This window comes from Panthera leo, chromosome D2 (assembly GCF_018350215.1).
Source record: "Panthera leo isolate Ple1 chromosome D2, P.leo_Ple1_pat1.1, whole genome shotgun sequence".
NCBI classification, from domain to species: domain Eukaryota; kingdom Metazoa; phylum Chordata; class Mammalia; order Carnivora; family Felidae; genus Panthera; species Panthera leo.
Genome location: NC_056689.1, coordinates 30,590,407 through 30,608,761, shown reverse-complemented (window position 1 = coordinate 30,608,761; position 18,355 = coordinate 30,590,407). Strand labels below are relative to the sequence as shown.

The 18,355-nt window shown below is 40.7% G+C and overlaps 1 protein-coding gene across 1 annotated transcript in view; it reads left to right on the top strand.

Moving 5' to 3' along the window:
- PPA1 (inorganic pyrophosphatase 1) overlaps positions 1-8,684 on the top strand; it is a 30,358-nt gene extending 21,674 nt beyond the window's left edge. The window contains exons 7-11 of the mRNA XM_042908540.1: positions 291-418; positions 690-775; positions 6,335-6,404; positions 7,452-7,494; positions 8,334-8,684. Coding sequence (XP_042764474.1) covers positions 291-418; positions 690-775; positions 6,335-6,404; positions 7,452-7,494; positions 8,334-8,365 — 359 coding nt within the window. The 3' untranslated portion in view covers positions 8,366-8,684. The remainder of the gene's footprint in view (positions 1-290; positions 419-689; positions 776-6,334; positions 6,405-7,451; positions 7,495-8,333) is intronic.
- The last annotated feature ends 9,671 nt before the right edge of the window (positions 8,685-18,355 follow it).

Below are 18,355 nucleotides of genomic sequence, written 5' to 3'. Positions count from 1 at the left end.
AAAAACATATTTGGTCTTTTGTTTCCAGTTCCTGGCAGAAAACTCTCTGTCTAATAGAAGTTACTATTGTATTGGTTGTTTTCTTAGTACTTAACATCAGAGCTATTCTAAGACACTAGATGATTTCCTTTTAATGTCTGTGTGTTCTCTTTTCAGCAAGGTGGTTCACTCTAACGTTATCTTGAACTTTTTGATAATCCATCCTATCGCTCTCTCAAAGTACGTACTTGATACTTGTATTGCATGAACAATTACATATTCATCTTGCAATCTGCTTGTCCTCTTCTTAGATATTAACGATGTCAAGCGGCTGAAACCTGGGTACCTGGAAGCTACTGTGGACTGGTTTAGAAGGTACAAGGTTCCTGATGGAAAACCGGAGAACCAGTTTGCTTTCAATGCAGAGTTTAAAGATAAGGTAGTGTGTCATATAGAAGTGTAGCTTTCGGCCCGTTTGTATCGAGACCAACTTAACTATATCGTTACCATTTAAAGACTGTATGACCATAAAACAAATGTTTAAAGATATAGGTAAGACAGCCTTGATATCGATTCATTTAAATGTCCTCTTCCATTTCTGACACAAGGAAACGAATTTAGAAAAGACAAAGTTCTCAGGCTTTGGCAAAATGTTGATAATAAGGAAAAGACACTTATCTGTCTTTGTAATGCGTATCTTCAAATTACAGGATTTTGCAACTGATATTATTAAAAGCACTCATGACCACTGGAGAGCATTAGTGACGAAGAAGATCGATGGAAAGGGAATCAGTTGGTAAGCAGGAACTCTTCTCTGTGTGTTTACCATAGAAGGCAGACCAGCTTGCTCCAAAGGTTTTAACAACCATAAACACACTGTATTATTACATTCCTTCGAAAAGGGATGGCTGGTTTGTGAGTCAGTGCTAAAGTAAGTGGGAAGGTAGATATATAAGCAACTGAAAAGTACTCATGAGATACTCTCTGAACAAGTACAAACTAAAACTATAAAAGGGACCGTGGGATCAGAGCTTTGTGAGGGTAACTAGAAGGGCTTACAAGCAGAGTGCTCAGAATGTAGTGAGTGAAATAAGGTTGAGTGCAAGAGTTTTGCTCTGATCTAAATATGTAAGATGCGTTGCAGCTAAACCAGGATCTACCATGCACACAGAATTTACTACTGCTAATAATAGCTAATACTTACTGAGCAGTTAATATTTGCCAAACATGTAGCAGAGATGCAGGGAAATTAAACTTAACCAAAGTCATCCCTCAATAAGTGTTTCATGGTTAGGACTCACATCCAAGTCTGTCTGGCCCCCAACCCATGTCCAGGATCGGATGCTTCCTCTTGGGTTTTTAGAGATTTACAAGAGAATGCCCACTATCACCACTTAACTAATGTCGTTCTTGAAATAGTAGTCAATGAAGTATATAAGAGAAATGATGTATTTTGATGCAGCAGTGTTGGAAATGGAGGATCAAATTGTCATAGATGATATGATCTTGCACCTAGAAAACCCCAGGAAATAATTCAAAAAGGTGCCCTATTACAAAATGAGTGTGTATGTATATTGATAGCATTCTATACAAGTGATTACAGAAACTATAATGGAGGAAAAGGTCTCATATGGAATAGTATTTAAAACAACAAACAAACACCAGGACACCTGGTGTCCTAGTTGGTTAAGCCTCCAACTTTGACCTAGCTCACGATCTCACCGTTTGTGAGTTCAAGCCCCACATCAGGCCCTGTGTTGATAGCTCAGAGCCTGGAGCCTGCTTCAGATTCTGTCTCAGTCTCTCTCCACCCCTCCTCTGCTTGCTCTCTCTCTCTCTCTCTCTCTCAAATATAAATAAACATTTAAAAAAAAGAAAAGAAACAGATTTGTATCTAAAATATACATGATACTCAGGGGCACCTGGGTGGCTCGATTGGTTAAGTGTCTGACTCTTGATTTCAGCTCTGTTCATGATCTCACGGCTTGTGAGATTGAGCCCTGTGGTGGGCACTGGGATTCTCTCTCTGTCTCTCTGCCCCTCCCCTGCTTGTACACATGCGTTCTCTCTCAAAATAAATAAACTTAGAAAAACAAGACACCAAGGTATAAACAAGACAGTGCAAGACCCAGAAGAAGAGCAGTTTAAGACTATTGAGAAATATAAAATATGATAAAAAGAAAAGTAAACTATGTTCCTAAATAACATTCAATTTCTTTAGGAAAAATCTGCATGTGAAAATAGCCAGGAAAATTCTGAAAAAAAAAAAAAAAAAAAAAAAAAAAAAAAAAAAAAAATGAGGGTAGTGTTGGGGGTAGGGGGAGGAGTGTTAATTATTTTCATAATGTTGAGTGATATTGTTTTACCCAAAGTTTGATATTGAAGAAGAAAGTCAAATTACTCAGTCCTGTTAGAGTTTGGCAGACCCAATGCCATATGGGAATTTAGTTTATAGTAAAGTATTACGGATGAATGGTGTTGGACCAACTGGCTGTTGAGGAAGAAAACAGGCTAGATCCCGACCTTCCTCCTTATTCTCCTTATGGCAGATGCACACTGGCAACCACCACCATGTTCTGGCTGTTTCGATTTGTGTTTAAAAGGTGCTGTGACCAGGTAGGTGCTTCATGAGCTCCCCAGGGAAGCAGCTCAGCATGTTTTCCTTGTTTAATTAATGCACCCTTATTTAATTGAGTGCAGCCTGTCGGCCCTCGTCTTACATTAGTATTTAATTCCAGAAACATAAATTTTGATGCAAAAAAATTATAGAATAAGTATAGGTTAATCTATTAATTAGCTTATAGTAGAGAAGCCCTTTCTAAATAGAACACAGACTCAAAATCCATAAAAGAAAGGTTTACTTGTGATATTTTTATGTATCAGGAGACCATTTTTCCCAGTTTTTTTGTAAAAAAACACAAGGGGCAAAATAATTTGTAAATAGCTTATTCGAGTTGATAAGAAAAAGACAACTCAATAGATGGAGAGAAAAGATAGAAAAAGGAAGTTTACATATAAGAAGGTGTACAGACTCACTCATGATTTATAAAAGGCAGTTCAGCAAGATAATGCCCCCTTAGATTTGCAAAAATTAAAAAAAATTAGATGATAGCCAGGGTTACCAAGAGCATACATACATGGTTGTTGAGTGTATAAATGGGTACAGGCTTGGTGAAGGGGAATTTGACAATATCTAGTCCAGAAGTTAAAATTGCATGTATTTCTTTATACCACTACTGCTAGGAATGTATCTGTAGTTCACCAAGATACATGTATAAGGATGTTCATTATAGTGCCCTTTATAATAGCAAAAAGGAAAAATGTAATGGTTAAGTACATCTATATGATAGGACAGTATATGGCACGTTAAAAGAATATCTTTATATGTTGATATGGAATGATCTCCAAAACATATTAAGGGAGAAAAGCAAAGTTCCTAGTAGTGTACTTAATATGATCCCATTTATGCAAGATAAACACATACTCCACACTCACAACAGCACCTATTTATATTTAAATTTGGGGGGGCACCTAGGTGGCTCGGTTGGTTAAGTGTCTGACTCTTGATTTCAGCTCAGGTCCTGATCTCACAATTCATGAGGTTGAGCTCCACATTGGGCTTTCTTTGCACTGAGCACAGAGCCTGCTTGGGATTCTTTCTCTCCCTCTCTCTCTCTGCCCCTTCCCCATGCATGTGTGTGCTCACTTTCTCTCTCAAAATAAATTGAAATAATAATAGTAGTTAAGATTATATTGCATCTATAGTTTATGGTTTTTGGTTTTTTTTATTTTTAAAAATGTTTGTTTATTTTTGAGAGAGAGAGACAGAGCATGAGTGGGAGGGAGACACAGAATCTGAAGCAGGCTCCAGGCTCTGAACTGTCAGGATAGAGCCCATTGCAGGGCTCGAACCCACAAACCATGAGATCACGACCTGAGCTGGTCAGATGCTTAACCAACTGAGCCACCCAAGCGCCCCTGATTTTTGACATATTTAACACGATAAGTATTTCCCCATGTCATTAAAAAATGTTTTTATAATATGTAATATTCCATCTCTGTAAAATATCCCATCTCCTAGATATACCATTTTTTTTTAAGTTTATTTATTTAGAGAGAGAGCACACAAGTGAGTTCGAGCCATGGCTTATTCATAACTGATAATTGGTACCTTTGACCCCCTTTACCCATTTCACCCACCCTCCCTTCTGCCTCAGTTAACCCCCAGTATGTTCTCTATATCCATGAGCGTGGTTTTGTTTTTTGTGTTTTTAGATCCCACATATAAGTGAGATTACATGGTGTTTACCTTTTCCTGTGTGACTTATTTCATTTAGCATAATGTTGTCACAAATAGCAAGGTCTCATTCTTTTTTATGGCTGAATAATATTCCTGAGTGTGTGTGTGTGTGTGTGTGTGTGTGTGTGTGTGTGTGTACACTACATTTTCTTTATCCATTCGTTCATTGGCGGACCTTTAGGTTTTTTCCATGTCTTGGTTGTTGTAAATCACATTTCCCATTTAGTGTTTTTGTATTCTTCAAATAAATACACAGAAGTCGAATTGCTGGATCAAGTGGTAATTCTATTTTTAATTTTTTGAGGACACTTCATACTGTTTTCCATAGTGACTGCATCAATTTGCATTTCCACCAGCAGTGCACAAGGGCTTCATTTTTCTTCTACATCCTACTAACACTTATTATTTCTTACCTTGTTGATATGGCTTGTTGATAATAGCCATTCTAATGGGTGTGATTCACACTGGTTTTGATTTGCATTTCCCTGATGGTGAGTGTTATTGAGCATGTTTTTAGGTACCTGTTGACCAACTGTATTGTGTGTCTTTGAAAAATTTTCTGTCTGATGCTCTTACCCATTTTTTAATCAGATTGATTGTTTGCTGTCAAGCTGTACGAGTTCTTTATATATGTATTTTGGATCTTAACCCCCTATCAGATACATGATTTGCAAATATTTTCTCCCATTTAGTAGGTTGCCTTTTCATTTTGTCGATGGTTCCCTTTGCTGCGTAGAAGCTTTTTAGTTTGATGTTGTCCCACTTATTTATTTTTTGCTTTTGTTTGCCTGTGCTTTTTGGATGAATCCAAAAATTGATCCCCAAAAGTGATGTCAGGGAGCTTACTGCCTGTGTTTTCCTGTAGGAGTTTAATGGCTTCAGGTCTTACATTCAAGTCTTTAACCTATTTTGGGTTAATATTTGTGTATAATGTAAGATAGTGGTCCAGTTTAATTCTTTGCTTGTGCCTGTCCAGTTTTTCCAACACCATTCATTGAAGAGACTGTCCTTTTCTCATTGTATATCTTGGCTCCTTTACCATAAACTAGCTGACTTTATATGAATGGGTTTTATTCCTGGCTGTCTATTCTGTTCCATTGATCTCCGTGTCTGTTTTTATGCTAGTACCATACTGTTCTGGTTAACGTAACTTTGTAAGGTGGTGTGAAATCAGGGAGTGTGGTGCCTCCAGCTTTGCTCTTATTTCTCAAAATTGTTTTGGGCTACTCAGGGTCTTTTGTGGCTCCACACAAATTTTAGGATTGTTTGTCCTGTTTGAAAAATGCCATTGAATTTTGATAGGGATTGCATTGAATCTGTAGATTGCTTTTGATAGTATGAACATTTTGACCATATTCTTCCAGTCCACGAGCATGGAGTATCTTTCCATTTATTTGTGTCTTCCTCAATTTCTTTTTATTAATGTCTTACAGTTTTCAGTGTACAGATCTCCCACCTCCTTGGTTAAACTGGGGTGCCCAGCTAGCTCAGTTGGTGAAGCATGCATGTCTTGATCTTGGGGTTGTGAGTTCAAGCCCCACATAGAGATTACTTAGAGCATACACAGAGATTACTTAAAAAAAATTTATTCCTGGGTATTTTATTCTTTTTGATGCAACTGTAAATATTATTATTTTCTTTCTTTTTTTAAAAATTGTTTTGGTAACGTTTATTCTTGAGAGAGAGGGAGATACAGAATCTGAAGCAGGCTCCAGGCTCTGAGCTGTCAGCACGGAGCCCAGCACGGGCCTTGAACCCATGAACCGTGAGATCATGACCTGAGCTGAAGTCGGAATCTTAACCTACTGAGCCACCCTGGTGCCCCAAATGTTACTATTTTCTTAATTTCTCTTTCCGATGGTCTGTTATTAGTGAATAGAAAATGTAACAGATTTCTGTATATATTGATTTTCTATCCTACAACTTGAGTAAACTTGATTCAGGTAAACCAGACTTGAATCTCATCTGGCTTCCTATCTCAACCTGTTGGTTTTTAACTCTTAATAGACAGGTTTCGTTACTGTGACTCATGACTACTTTTGTTTTCTTTCACAGCATGAATACTACGGTGCCTGAGAGCCCCTTCAAGTGTGATCCTGATGCTGCCAAAGCTATTGTGGATGCTGTATGTAAAATTTTCCTTGAAAAAGACCGTTCCTGGTGGCTAAAAAAATCTATGCTAATGGGGAAGGAAAGTACTTCTTTCAACAAATATCGGAGTTCCTCCTCATGCATATTACCGTGTGAGGTCTTGAAATTGCAAACGATGAGCGCACACAAGTAGACCTTTGACTGAAGGAAGAAGCTAAGAAGGATGCTAGTCAACACTAACAGGGCGGATGAGAAAACAGTATAATTTGTAACAATCAAAATGATTCCAGAATATACCGGCTAACCCAAGTGCCTACATACCTATCACAGGCCATTTTTCACAAAAGAATTAATGGGAACTTACTTGACTTTTTATAGAAAGGACTAAGAAAGTGGTCAATTTTCAGGCACCGTGCAGGAGTGGTTCATAATCTTACAATTTTGACTTTGTATTATTTTCAATTATTTGGATTAACCAAAAGACTGAACTAGATAATCCTAAATTATTCTTATTAACTATATTAAATAAGGAAAACAAACAGAAAACATGAAGTCTGACTTCTTACTAGTAGCCTTGTAAGTGGGGTATAGTACAAGGAAAAAGAATAATTTAACAACGAAGCCAGTATATTTAGGTTTGTCTTTATATATGGATCCTGACAACTTTGAGGTGAATAGGAAAAATTAGAAGGGAAAAACCATTGGCTAACAATCATAACTTTTCAGTGAGAACGCTCTGCCTACTTTTTATGTATGTATGTGTGTATGTGTGTGTGTGTGTGTGTGTGTGTGTGTGTGTGTGTGTGTGTATAATCATTGCAAATGCATAAATCAGTTATCTCAAGATGCATTTCCTTTTGTTTATTCTCCCGTGTGCCTTCAAAAGCTAAGAGGCCTGAATTTGTTTCTTGGCAGGAGAGCAAACATTGCCTTGTTTCTATATATTATAAATTATTTTTAGGACTTAAAAATTGGGAAAGTCCTCTTCTGTTCAGATTCTTTTTAATATATGTGTTGGTATACTTTTTTAGCTTATTTTTTTTCTGGCATTAGACTAATACATTTTCATATTTTATTTTAGTTACCACCACCATGTGAATCTGCCTGCACAATACCAACAGATGGTAAGATCTCCATTCTAGTAAAACTACACTAAACATTGTATGTATGTGTGGGAAAATTATATCTGTGTCTACAGATACATCTTACATACCACATCTACGGAGAAAGAGAAGGAAGGGGAGAAGAGACATTTCTAGAGTCCCATAATGTCTGTGGGAAGAAAGATAGCTGCACGGGCTCTCCTTCCCCCCAGCCCCCATCATGGCAGTTTCCCAACCACGACCCAGTGTTCTCCTCTGGGTGCTGGGTAGATGCCTTGTAGATGTTGGAGCAGGTGGGGCTCTGGATCCCATTTTGGCCACAGGCTGCTTCACCCAGAAAACAGTTCTCTCCCCCTGTAGATTTAGAATTCTCTATAAGGTTCTTCTGGTGAGAATTACGTGTGTATTGATTAGTATCAAGAGTAAAGAAGCCCAAAAGAAAACACTGTGATTAGTCACCTGTTTTTGCTTGTAAATGTCACATGTAATGTCACATTGTGAAATGTCACGTCTAAGTTTTTTTTTAAGGCAACCCATGGTAGGATATATGTTGGGTATGTTTTGATCCTTCTTATTTATTTAAGAAAAAAAAATTTTTTTGAACATTTATTCATTATTGAGGGACAGAGACAGAGCACGAACATGGGAGGGGCAGAGAGAGGGGGAGATACAGAATCTGAAGCAGGCTCCAGGCTCTGAGCTGTCAGCACAGAGCCCGATGTGGGGCTCGAACCCACGAGCAGTGAGATCATGACCAGAGCCAAAGTCGGACACTTAACCGACTGAGCCGCCCAGCTGCCCCGGGTATGTTTTGATTCTTAATAGAGATTCTAATTTGGTTTTCTTTTCTCCAAATACAGTGGATAAGTGGTTCCATCACCAGAAAAACTAAGGAAAATTCTGTGGAACACAAGCTGATATTGCTGCGTCCTATTCATCTGGAGTATTAGATGCAAAAGTAGTAGCTTTTCAAAGCTTTAAATTCATAGAGCTCATCTAACTAAAGCAAATTCTGCTGTGACCAATATTCAGAATGTTATCCATCTAAAAGCATTTTTCATATCTCAACTAAGATAACTATTAGTACATGTTTCACTGTCAAAGCAGTTGTAATTTGGAAGTCATTTGTGAATAAACATGCAAGATAACTACATATTGGATGTATATGTTTACCATGTGTTAGGAAATAAAATTATTTTGCTGAAACTTCATTTATAATATTTTTACTTTAATCTGAAGCCTGATGTTACCAAGGAGGCGTGGGTTGCCGTTTAGCGTTTGTTTTCTATCAGTGATCTTATAATTCAATTTTGTAATCATTAGGCTAAAATTTGCTTGATTTTTAGGAACCTGAGAATGAAACGCCTTGTGTTTATAGTAGTCTCGATACTATGTTCTTACCTAATTCCTAGCATCCCATTGTAAAGCAGAAGTTTTTTATATTAGCAGAAAGCAAAACCTTGCTCAGCTTTTGAAATGATATAGTTACTTTTTTAATTTCTCTAATCAACTAATTGGACTCTTGAGTTACTTACATTATATTCTGAGTTATTAGCCCAGGTAGCTCTGTGATTAAGGTCATGTGCTTTGAAGCTGTACAGACCTGAATTTTCAATCCTAGCCTCTCGACTTTTAACTCTGTAACCTTAGGTCACTTACCAACCACCCAACTTCAGTTCCCTCATTTGTAAATAAGATGTTACTTGTGTAATGGCATGTATTAAGTGGATTTTTTAAACTGAAATTTTTCATTGAGATCAATGTAGATTCACATCCAGTTAGTTGTAAGAGATAATACAGAGAATCTCTCTCTCTACCTTTCCCCGTTTCCTCCAAAGGTACGATTTTGCAAAGCGATAGTATAATGTCACAATCAGGACAATGGCTTTGAGACAGAATACTGATCTTATTCAGATTTTCCAGTTTTACCTATACTCGTTGTGGTGTGTATTGTTGTGTACAACTGAGTCACCTAGGAAGGTTCCTGTACCCTACAAGATCCTCAAGTTTTGGCAACATGACCTCCTGTCGCCCTTTTGTAACCACGCTTTCCTCTTTCATGGTCTTTCCACCCCCCCCATCCTTAATCTCCAAATCAGCAACTGCTAATTTGTCCTCTAGTTCTACAATTTTGTCATTTCAAGAATGTTCTATAAATGGTACCATATAGTGGGTAACCTTGGGTTTGGCTTTTTTCACTCAGCATAATTCCCTGGAGATTCTTCTAGGTTGTTGCATGTTTTTGATAATTCGTTCTTTTTTATTCATCCCTTTTTGTTGAGTGGTATTCCATGGTATGCATACCAAACTTTGTTTTGCCTGTTGAAGGACTTCCAGGCTCGTTGCAGTTTTTGGCTGTTACAAATAAAGCCGCCGTGAACATTCCCATACACATTTGTGTGTCAGTATCACCTTCCATTGTAACTGCTAGGTCAAATGATAGATGCATGTTTATTTTTTTTTTTTAATGTTTATTTATTTATTTTGAGAGAGCACGGAGGAGGGGGCAGAGGGAGACAGAGAAAATCCCGAGCAGGCTCCTCGATGTCAGCTGGAAGCCTGACTCGGGCTTGACCCCACAAACCGTGAGATCCTGACCTGAGCTGAAATCAAGAGTCAGATGCTCAACCGACTGAGCCACTCAGGCACCTCAATAGATGCACATTTAGTTTAATAATAAGAAGCTGCCAAATTGTTTTCCAGAGTGGCTCCACTATTTCACATTTAAGATAGTTACTGCTATGTTTGCATTGTATCCTGCTTGGGGTTTGCTCAGCTTGGGTCTGTAAGTTTGTGTCTTTCACCAGATGTGGGAATTTTTCAGCCATATTTTTTCAAATACCCTTTTAGGCCTAACCCCCCTCTCCTTTCGATCTGATGATACGAGGGTTGGATCTTTGGTTACTGTCCCCAGACCCGTAGCTCTCTTTTCCCAGCCTATTTTCTTTTTCACAGTGGGTGAGCTGTGTTGTTCTGTCCCCAAGTTCATGGAGCCTGTCCTCTGTCATCTCCACTCTGACAGTGAACCACTGAGCAAGTGTGCCATTATAATGGAACTATGAAGTTAACTGTATTTTTAGTTCTATGGTTTTTATTCAGTTCTTTTTTATAACTTACATTTCTTTGTTGAGATTATTTTTTAACCTATTTCAAGGGAATTTCCAATGGACAGTCTAATGGCAGTCTTAAGATGGCTGCTTTAAAATCCTTGTCACAGTTCATCTCAGTGTTGGCATCCATTGTCCTTTTTCATTCAGTTGCGATTTCCTTGGTTCACGGTATGATGGGTAATTGTTAGTAGTATCCTAGACATTTCATCTGTGATGGCCCTACTTAAATCTGTCTTAGCAGGTGTCACCCCACTTAGGGCTGGCACATGGGGCTCGGCCTACTTTGGGGACTGCGGTTTCAAAGGCACTTTAATTTACAGCAGCTTTGCAGTGTTACTTTGGTCTGCCTGGTTTTATCTGGTGCCCTCGGAGCTTCTGTTGGTACCTGCAGGTGCCGCCTCAAGGGGCTGGTGGGTATCTCTTGGTGGGGCAAGCATGTGTGGGTCCCCAAACTGATCCCCTCCATCTAGCCAGGGACTAGGCCAGTGTCTCTGGGTCGAGGAGGAGAGTCTTATTAGGCTGCAGGGATAAAGAGGCTTCCTGGACTCGTCCACCTGCGATAGCTGGATTTCTCCCTCAGGCTCAGCCTGCCCACCCACCTAGGATACTTGGTGGAGAGTCTGTAGGGAAGGAGAATACCTCCCTGGTGGCTTATTCCTGGCTGGACTCCCAGCGATCCCCCTTGCCAGGTAGTGTCACACCCACCAGCGAGACACCCATTCTCTAAGAGGGAGGAATGAGTCTATCTGGGCTGCCTTCTATTGCTAGGTTAAGGGTTGGGGAAGGACTCTCCCTTGGGTGGTAGGACGCATGTGCCCTGACACTGTGCTATTCTCTGGTCCTGGTCCCAAACCAGCTCACCTTTTACCACCTTCCGGGGTTTTCCTTTGGTTGTCTCTTTTGCCATTTCCACGGTCTGTAGTTGTGTGTCGCCGTGAGGAGCAAGGAAAAACGGGGCTATGCCATCTTGCCTGGACCCAGAATCAGAAATGTCAGCATTCAGATTTTAGCAATATTTCTCATACTCCTTTTGTAAGTCTGTTTTTAAATGTTGCCTCAGTCATGGTCATACACGACTGCTGAAGTGATTTATTTGTCAGGATGAGGAATATGTTTTGTAACGAAAGATTATACAACGTGGGGGACTTCATAAAAATTGGCCCAACAGTTAGGAATCAGTCACCAAGGTTTTTGCCAGTTTTTAATGCAGCAAATGACTGTTTTTCCCCCAAGGACTTGGCAGTCAAGCCTGACTATATTATTACCATGGTTAAGTTACTTGGCCTATCTGAGCTTTAGTTTTTCCATCTGTGAGATGGTCATTGAATCATCATCACAGGGTGGGAGGAATGGAGGTGAAGGACTTCCCCAGTGCCGGGCTCAGAGCAGGTGCTCAATGGAGGCTGGTTGTTCATAATTGTAATCTCAACAACACCGAGTGGGATCACTGCATTTTTTTCAGATAAGGGAATCTGCAACATTGGCCCAGTTGTGTAAAGGGTCTGACTGAGCGCTCCAATTGGAAATTCAAAATTCACTTGCACCATTGCCGAGCCCTGGCCTGCATACACTGCAGCTGTAAAGGCAATTATGTCCCATCTGATCAGCATATTTGCTCTGCAAGGGCTTCAGTTGTGCTTTTGCACAGAATGTTCTTTACGTGTATAAAGAGCTGCCCCGGGCTACTGCTTTCTGGGCAGAAGGGAATTTGCTTTTTACGTGGACAAGAATGCAGTGCAAATTGCTTCATGGCGGGCAAGTATTTATTAAACAATTATAAACTTGAGTTCGTTACCACATAGTTCATTGTCCCCTCTGTTGTGGTGGAATCTTTCCCTTAGTTATTACAAAAACTTCAAATTAACGAGAAAATAGTCATCAGCAGGAAGATTACACAATGAAAATCACAAGGTTATGTGGCAATCTGAATTTAAGAAGAAGCCTAAGAGCAGTCTGGCCATCTCTATCAAAAGTTTAAACTCCTTCTTACCCTTGGACTCAGCAATTCTGCTCAGAGAATTCATTCCAGTTGACTGAGAGTAGTCAACAGAGAGTACGGCAAAACCTGGAAAAATGTCTAATTGTCCAGTTGAGAAGTGGCTAAGTATATTATCAGTACCATGTAGCGGTTCAAGAATAAAGTCACTGCATGGGCTGATATAGAAAAGATGTTCAAAATACATAAGTGAAAAGACAAAATTGTACTCTAGCAGCTGTGGCCTGTGGGCCAAATCCAGCCTGCCACCTGTCTGGTAACTAAAATCGCTTTGGAACACAGCCACACCCATTCATTTACAAATTGCTGTGGCTGCCTTCAAGCTACAATGGAGAGTTTAGTAGTTGGGACAGAGACCATATGGCCTTCAAAGCCGAAAATATTTCCTATTCAACACGTTACTGAAAACATTTGCCAATCCTTGCTCAATCCTCTGATCCTCTTCGTGTTTTTGACCAAGTGAGCACGGGGGAAAAGTTATACATTAGTGGATATGCTTGTACGGACAGAGACCATTTCTGGAAACAAACCACAGTTAACCATGATTATCTTGGGGTGGGAACGCAGACATAAGCACGGAAGCAGTGGGGTCCAGGGAGTTTCCTTCCACTTCATAAGATTCTGTGCTCTCTGGATGGTTTTCCTAAAAGCATGTGTAACTTATTTTAATTTTTTTTTTTTTAAGAAAATCAAATGAAGTAGAACACCAATGGACAGTGCTCAGCACAGCTAGGGGCAGAGGGCTCCCGGCTCCAGGCAGCCCGGTGCAGGTGACCCTTGCACCACCAGCACTGAATCACCTGCGATATTTATAAAAAATAAAGAAGTAAATACAATATATAATATATATGTATAACGTAATATGTATAATATATATGTATACATATATAACATAATATGTATGACAATATACATATTACATATACTCAATACATATATATGTATTCTAGATATATATTCTATATGTATGTTCTATGTATATTCTATCTATATGTTCTGTATACAGTCTATAGTCTCTATATATGTGTGTGTGTGTATATATATGTGTGTGTGTGTGTGTGTATGTGTGTGTATATGTGTGTGTGTGTGTGTGTATATATATGTATATCTATATCTATATCTAGATATACATATATATATACATATGTATGTATATATATATGTATATATATCCTACTCAATTAGACCCAGGAGGTGCTAGGCCCTGAAATCTAATTTTGAACCAGCTCCCCCAGGTGATTCTAACATACCTTGATGTTTGAAACCACTGCTCTAGTCATGAATCTCATAAATCGGCGAAAGATTTCTCAGTGGGTTGTAATATAATCAGCATGAGATAACCAGCAAACATCTACCACAGCAGCAGCAACAGCAACAAAAATAGCTCCCATTTGTGTGGCCCCTGGCTGGCCCAATTAGAGCATACGACCCTTGATCTCGGGGTTGTGAGTTCACACCCCATGTTGGCTGTAGAGACTGTGTAAAAAAAAAAAATCATAAATAAAAAACCCCCCACTTGTGAGTACTTACTAAATGTCAGGCCCTGTGCTATATGCTTTATGTATTTCCATCTTGTTTAATTCACTTGCAACACGGAACCAAGGAGGCCAAGGGACTGTGGTCTCTGAGCGCCTGGGGCCAGGCCCTTGGTGAAGGGCAGGGAATGTCACATCATCCCAGCCCCATGGCCCTCCCCGCAGTGAGGGGCCGGTCTCCTTTGTCACCTGGCAATACTGGCTGCAGTTGGTCAGGTGGTCCCAAGACACTAACTGGCTGGGTTACCTTCAACACACAGCACACGGCTTCCGCTCTTGGGAAATGAGGTTTGACCTGGGTCCCCTTGAAGGCCTCTTCCAGAGCTGACACCCACGCCCCCACCTTAGAACCGTAGTATGGGTGTTCCAGTGTGACATGTGGCTCCTCACTGCTGCACCCTTGTGCCTGGGGCCATCCTCCCCTAACCTGTCCGCCTGCTCCTTCCCTGGGAGGCAGATGGTGATGCTGTTGCACGCCTGAGTCAAGTCTACTTCCCTAGCATCCCTGTCCTCCCTCGCATCTCTCCTCTCAGCTCGTTAAAATATACCCACGTGGGGGCTCCAGCACCCCACGGGGACGCAGCCTGTGCCCAGGGGTCCTAGAGCCACTGCGTAGAACTGTGCAAAGACCTGCAGCTTCTATATTACTGGAGGGTGAATAATCACAAGGTTATTCATAGGTTAAAAGACACACACACACACACACACACACACACACACACACACACCAGACATGCTGTGGTTTTGAATGCTGGCTTCCCACGGATTTTGAAGAGAAACATGCTATCTCAGGGCAAGGTGCTACCTGTGGCTTTGCTATTTAGGGCTATGCCACCAGATCCCTGGAGTCAAAGTTCATTCTCCTCTGGTCTTGGAGTAAATTCAGAGGTACTTTGCAGAGCACTGCAGGCAAAGAGCTCTGTGCTTCCAGTCGTGAGCCTTGAGTTCTAGCTCTGGCTCTGTGTGACATCAGGCAGATCTTTTGACTTCTCTGGGCCTCATTTTCCTCATTTCGTATAATAACAGAGTGGACTCCTACCTGAGCATATATTTTAACACGGAAGATATCATGTCTCTATGACTCTGATGTAGTCCAGTGGAGCAGGGATGAGCTGGGGAAAGAAAAGTTTCTCTCGGTGACTCGCACTGGGCTAAGAGCTGGAGGGACAGAAAACCGCGGTCTCACCCTCTTTGCCTTCAAGAAGTTCACTGGTATGGAGGTACACTGAAAAATGATTGTACATGTAGAGAAACTGGACCCCCCCATACACTGCTGGTGGGAATGCAAAATGGTGCAGCCGCCTTGGAAAACAGGCGGTTTGAACATAGTGTTGAAAAAGTTGAACATAGTGTTAACCAGATCACACAGCAGTCTACCCCTAGGTATGTACCAAGAGAAATGTGTCCACACAACAATTCGTACAGATGTTCATAACAGCATTGTTTGGAATAGCCAACAAGTGTAAATATCCCAAATGTCCATCAACTGCTGAGTGGATAAGTGGTATGACCATGAAGTAGGTATTTTTCAGCCGTGAAAAGGGATGAAATATTGGCACGTGCTACAACCTGGATGAACCTAGAAAACATCACGCTGAGTGAAAGCAGCCAGACACAAAAAGCCATATATCTTGCACGACTCCATTTACATGAAAGTCTAGAATAGGAAGCTCCATCAGGACAGAAAGTACATTAGTGCTTGCCAGCGGCTGGAGTGAGGGGGAGCGGGGCTAATGGGTATGGGGTTTCTTTGGGGAATGGCGAAAATTGAGGTGATGACTGCCCAATTCTGTGAACATACTGAAAATCACCGAATTGTACCCTGTAAATGGGTCACTTGTATGATACGTGAATTACATCTCAATAAGGCCATCATGAAAGAAACAAAAATCATTGTAAGCCCAACACCAGAGGTGCTATAAGTGGAGAAAAGAAGCAGAGGGACAATTTGGGAAGGGGCCACCCGGGAAAGACTGACTGCGGGGTTTTGCCTGACCGGAGTCTTGAGAAACAAGGTGCAGAAGAGATGGAAGGGTGTTCCAGACACAGGGAACAGCCCACACTAAGGAAGTATTCCCAAGGCTAGAGAGGATGTCGATGGTAACACTCAACCTTTATTGAATGTTTGCACCATTCATTCATTTGCATGCCAGCAAACTAAAGTTATATGACCTTATTTAATCTCCATAAAAATCATTACTTCATTCACTCCGTCAGTTATTGAACAAATTTCATCGGACACCGCCTAGGTGCCAGGAACAGAGCTAACCACCAGAGACACTATGCAGAGGTAGATGCTTGTATTATCCATTTGAGGCACATTAAGATTAAATAAGTTACCCAAAGTGAGAGTGTAAGGGGAAGAACTGGGATTCAAACCCATGTGGTCTGATTCCAGAGCTCATTTTCAAAACGTGTTCTTTGATACATCCCTATAAATAGTAATCATTTAGTGTAAATGCATAAATACCATCACGTTTCTCCCTTCCTCTCTCTCTTACTCTATAGCGCTCACTCTTTTTTTTTTTTAAGTTTTATTTATTTAAGTAATCTCTACACCCCACTTGGGGCTCAAACTTGCGGCCCCGAGATCAAGAGTTGCAGATTCCTCTGCACCAGCCAGGCTCTCCCCTTCCCCTCTCTGTCAATCTTTTTCTTTTCCTAGTTTGGTTGAGAGGACACTGTCAGACGACAGCATAAGTTGCAAGGTGCACGACACGTCGGGGCTCCTGGCTGGCTCAGGCAGAAGAGCATCCAGCTCTTGATCTCCGAATTGTGAGTTTTAGCCCCACGCTGGGTGTAGAGATGCCTTACAGAAATTTTTAAAAACTTAAAGAAAAATCGAGGTGTACGACATATTGATGAGATACACCTACGCGGTGTAAAATGACTACCACCACAGCGTCAGCCAACCCCTCCATCATGGCGCCTCAGATCATTCACCATTTCTTTTTTGTAGTGAGAATATTTAAGACCTGCTCTCTTGGCAACTGTTAAGTATGTAACACAGTTCACCCTACTCAACCGCCACTCCACTCTGTTTCTATGAGTTTGGCTTTTTCTGGATTCCATGTGTGAGTGATATCCTAGAGTACTGACTTCTTTTTCTGGCTTATTCCGCTTAGCATAATGTCTGCAGGCTCGTCCGTGTTGTCACGAATGGCAGGGTTTCTTTCTCATGGCTGAATAATGTTCCGTCGTGTACACGTACCATGTCGTCTTTATCCATTCAATCATCAGTGGGCATGTAGATGGTTTCTGTGCCTTGGCTATTGTGACCAGGGCTGCAATGAACATGGGAGTGCAGGTATCTCTTTGAGCTCCTGTTTTCATTGTCCTTGGATATATACCCAGAAATGTAAGAGCTGGATCATAGGGTAGTTCGATTTTTTTTTTTTTTTTTGAAGAAACTCCATACTGTTTTCCACAGTGGCTGCACCAATTAAGATTCCCACCAACAGTGCACAAGGGGCCCCTTTTCTCCACATCCTCACCAACACTTGCTATCTCTTGTCTTTTTGAGAATGGCCATTCTGAAACAGGTGTGAGGCAATATCTCACTGTGGTTTTGAGCTGCATTTCCTTGATGGCTAGTGATGTTACATACCTGTTGGCCATCTGTATGCCCTTCTTTGAAAAAATGTCTGTTCAGACCCTCTGCCCATTTTTTAATCAGGTTGGTTTTTTGCTATTGAGTTGTATGAATTCTTTATGAATTTTGGAGAGTAACCCCTTATCAGATATATGATTGGCAAATATTTCTCCCATTCCATAGGTTGCCTTGTAATTTTATTTTTGTATATTCCCTCCCTAGCCCTAGAGTCAGCCATGTCTCAAAGAGCCTCGGTTCCTTTCATTGGAGAATGGTATTAGAAACCAAGATCTGGGTGGTGGGTGTGCTCATTGCTACTGAGTTGCTTCTAGGTCCTCTCAGTGGACGCGGCAAGGAAAAATATGTGGGTATAACAACCTGTATAAATACACATAGGTATAAATATTTCCATGTATAGCCATCTGTATCTATGTTAAGCCAAATATGAATGCATACTAATGGCTCCAACTCTAAACCTACCCCTCTGAAGCCAGGGCCTACACTTTGAAAGGTCCCTGCAAAGAAGGGGGTGAAGGGACCCAAAGAGAAAAAAGGGAAAGTCAGTGCTGATGAGGATTGGAATAACCCTGCAGAAAATGGAGATGCTCAAATGGACCAGGCACAGAAAGCTGACAACACTGGAGGCTCC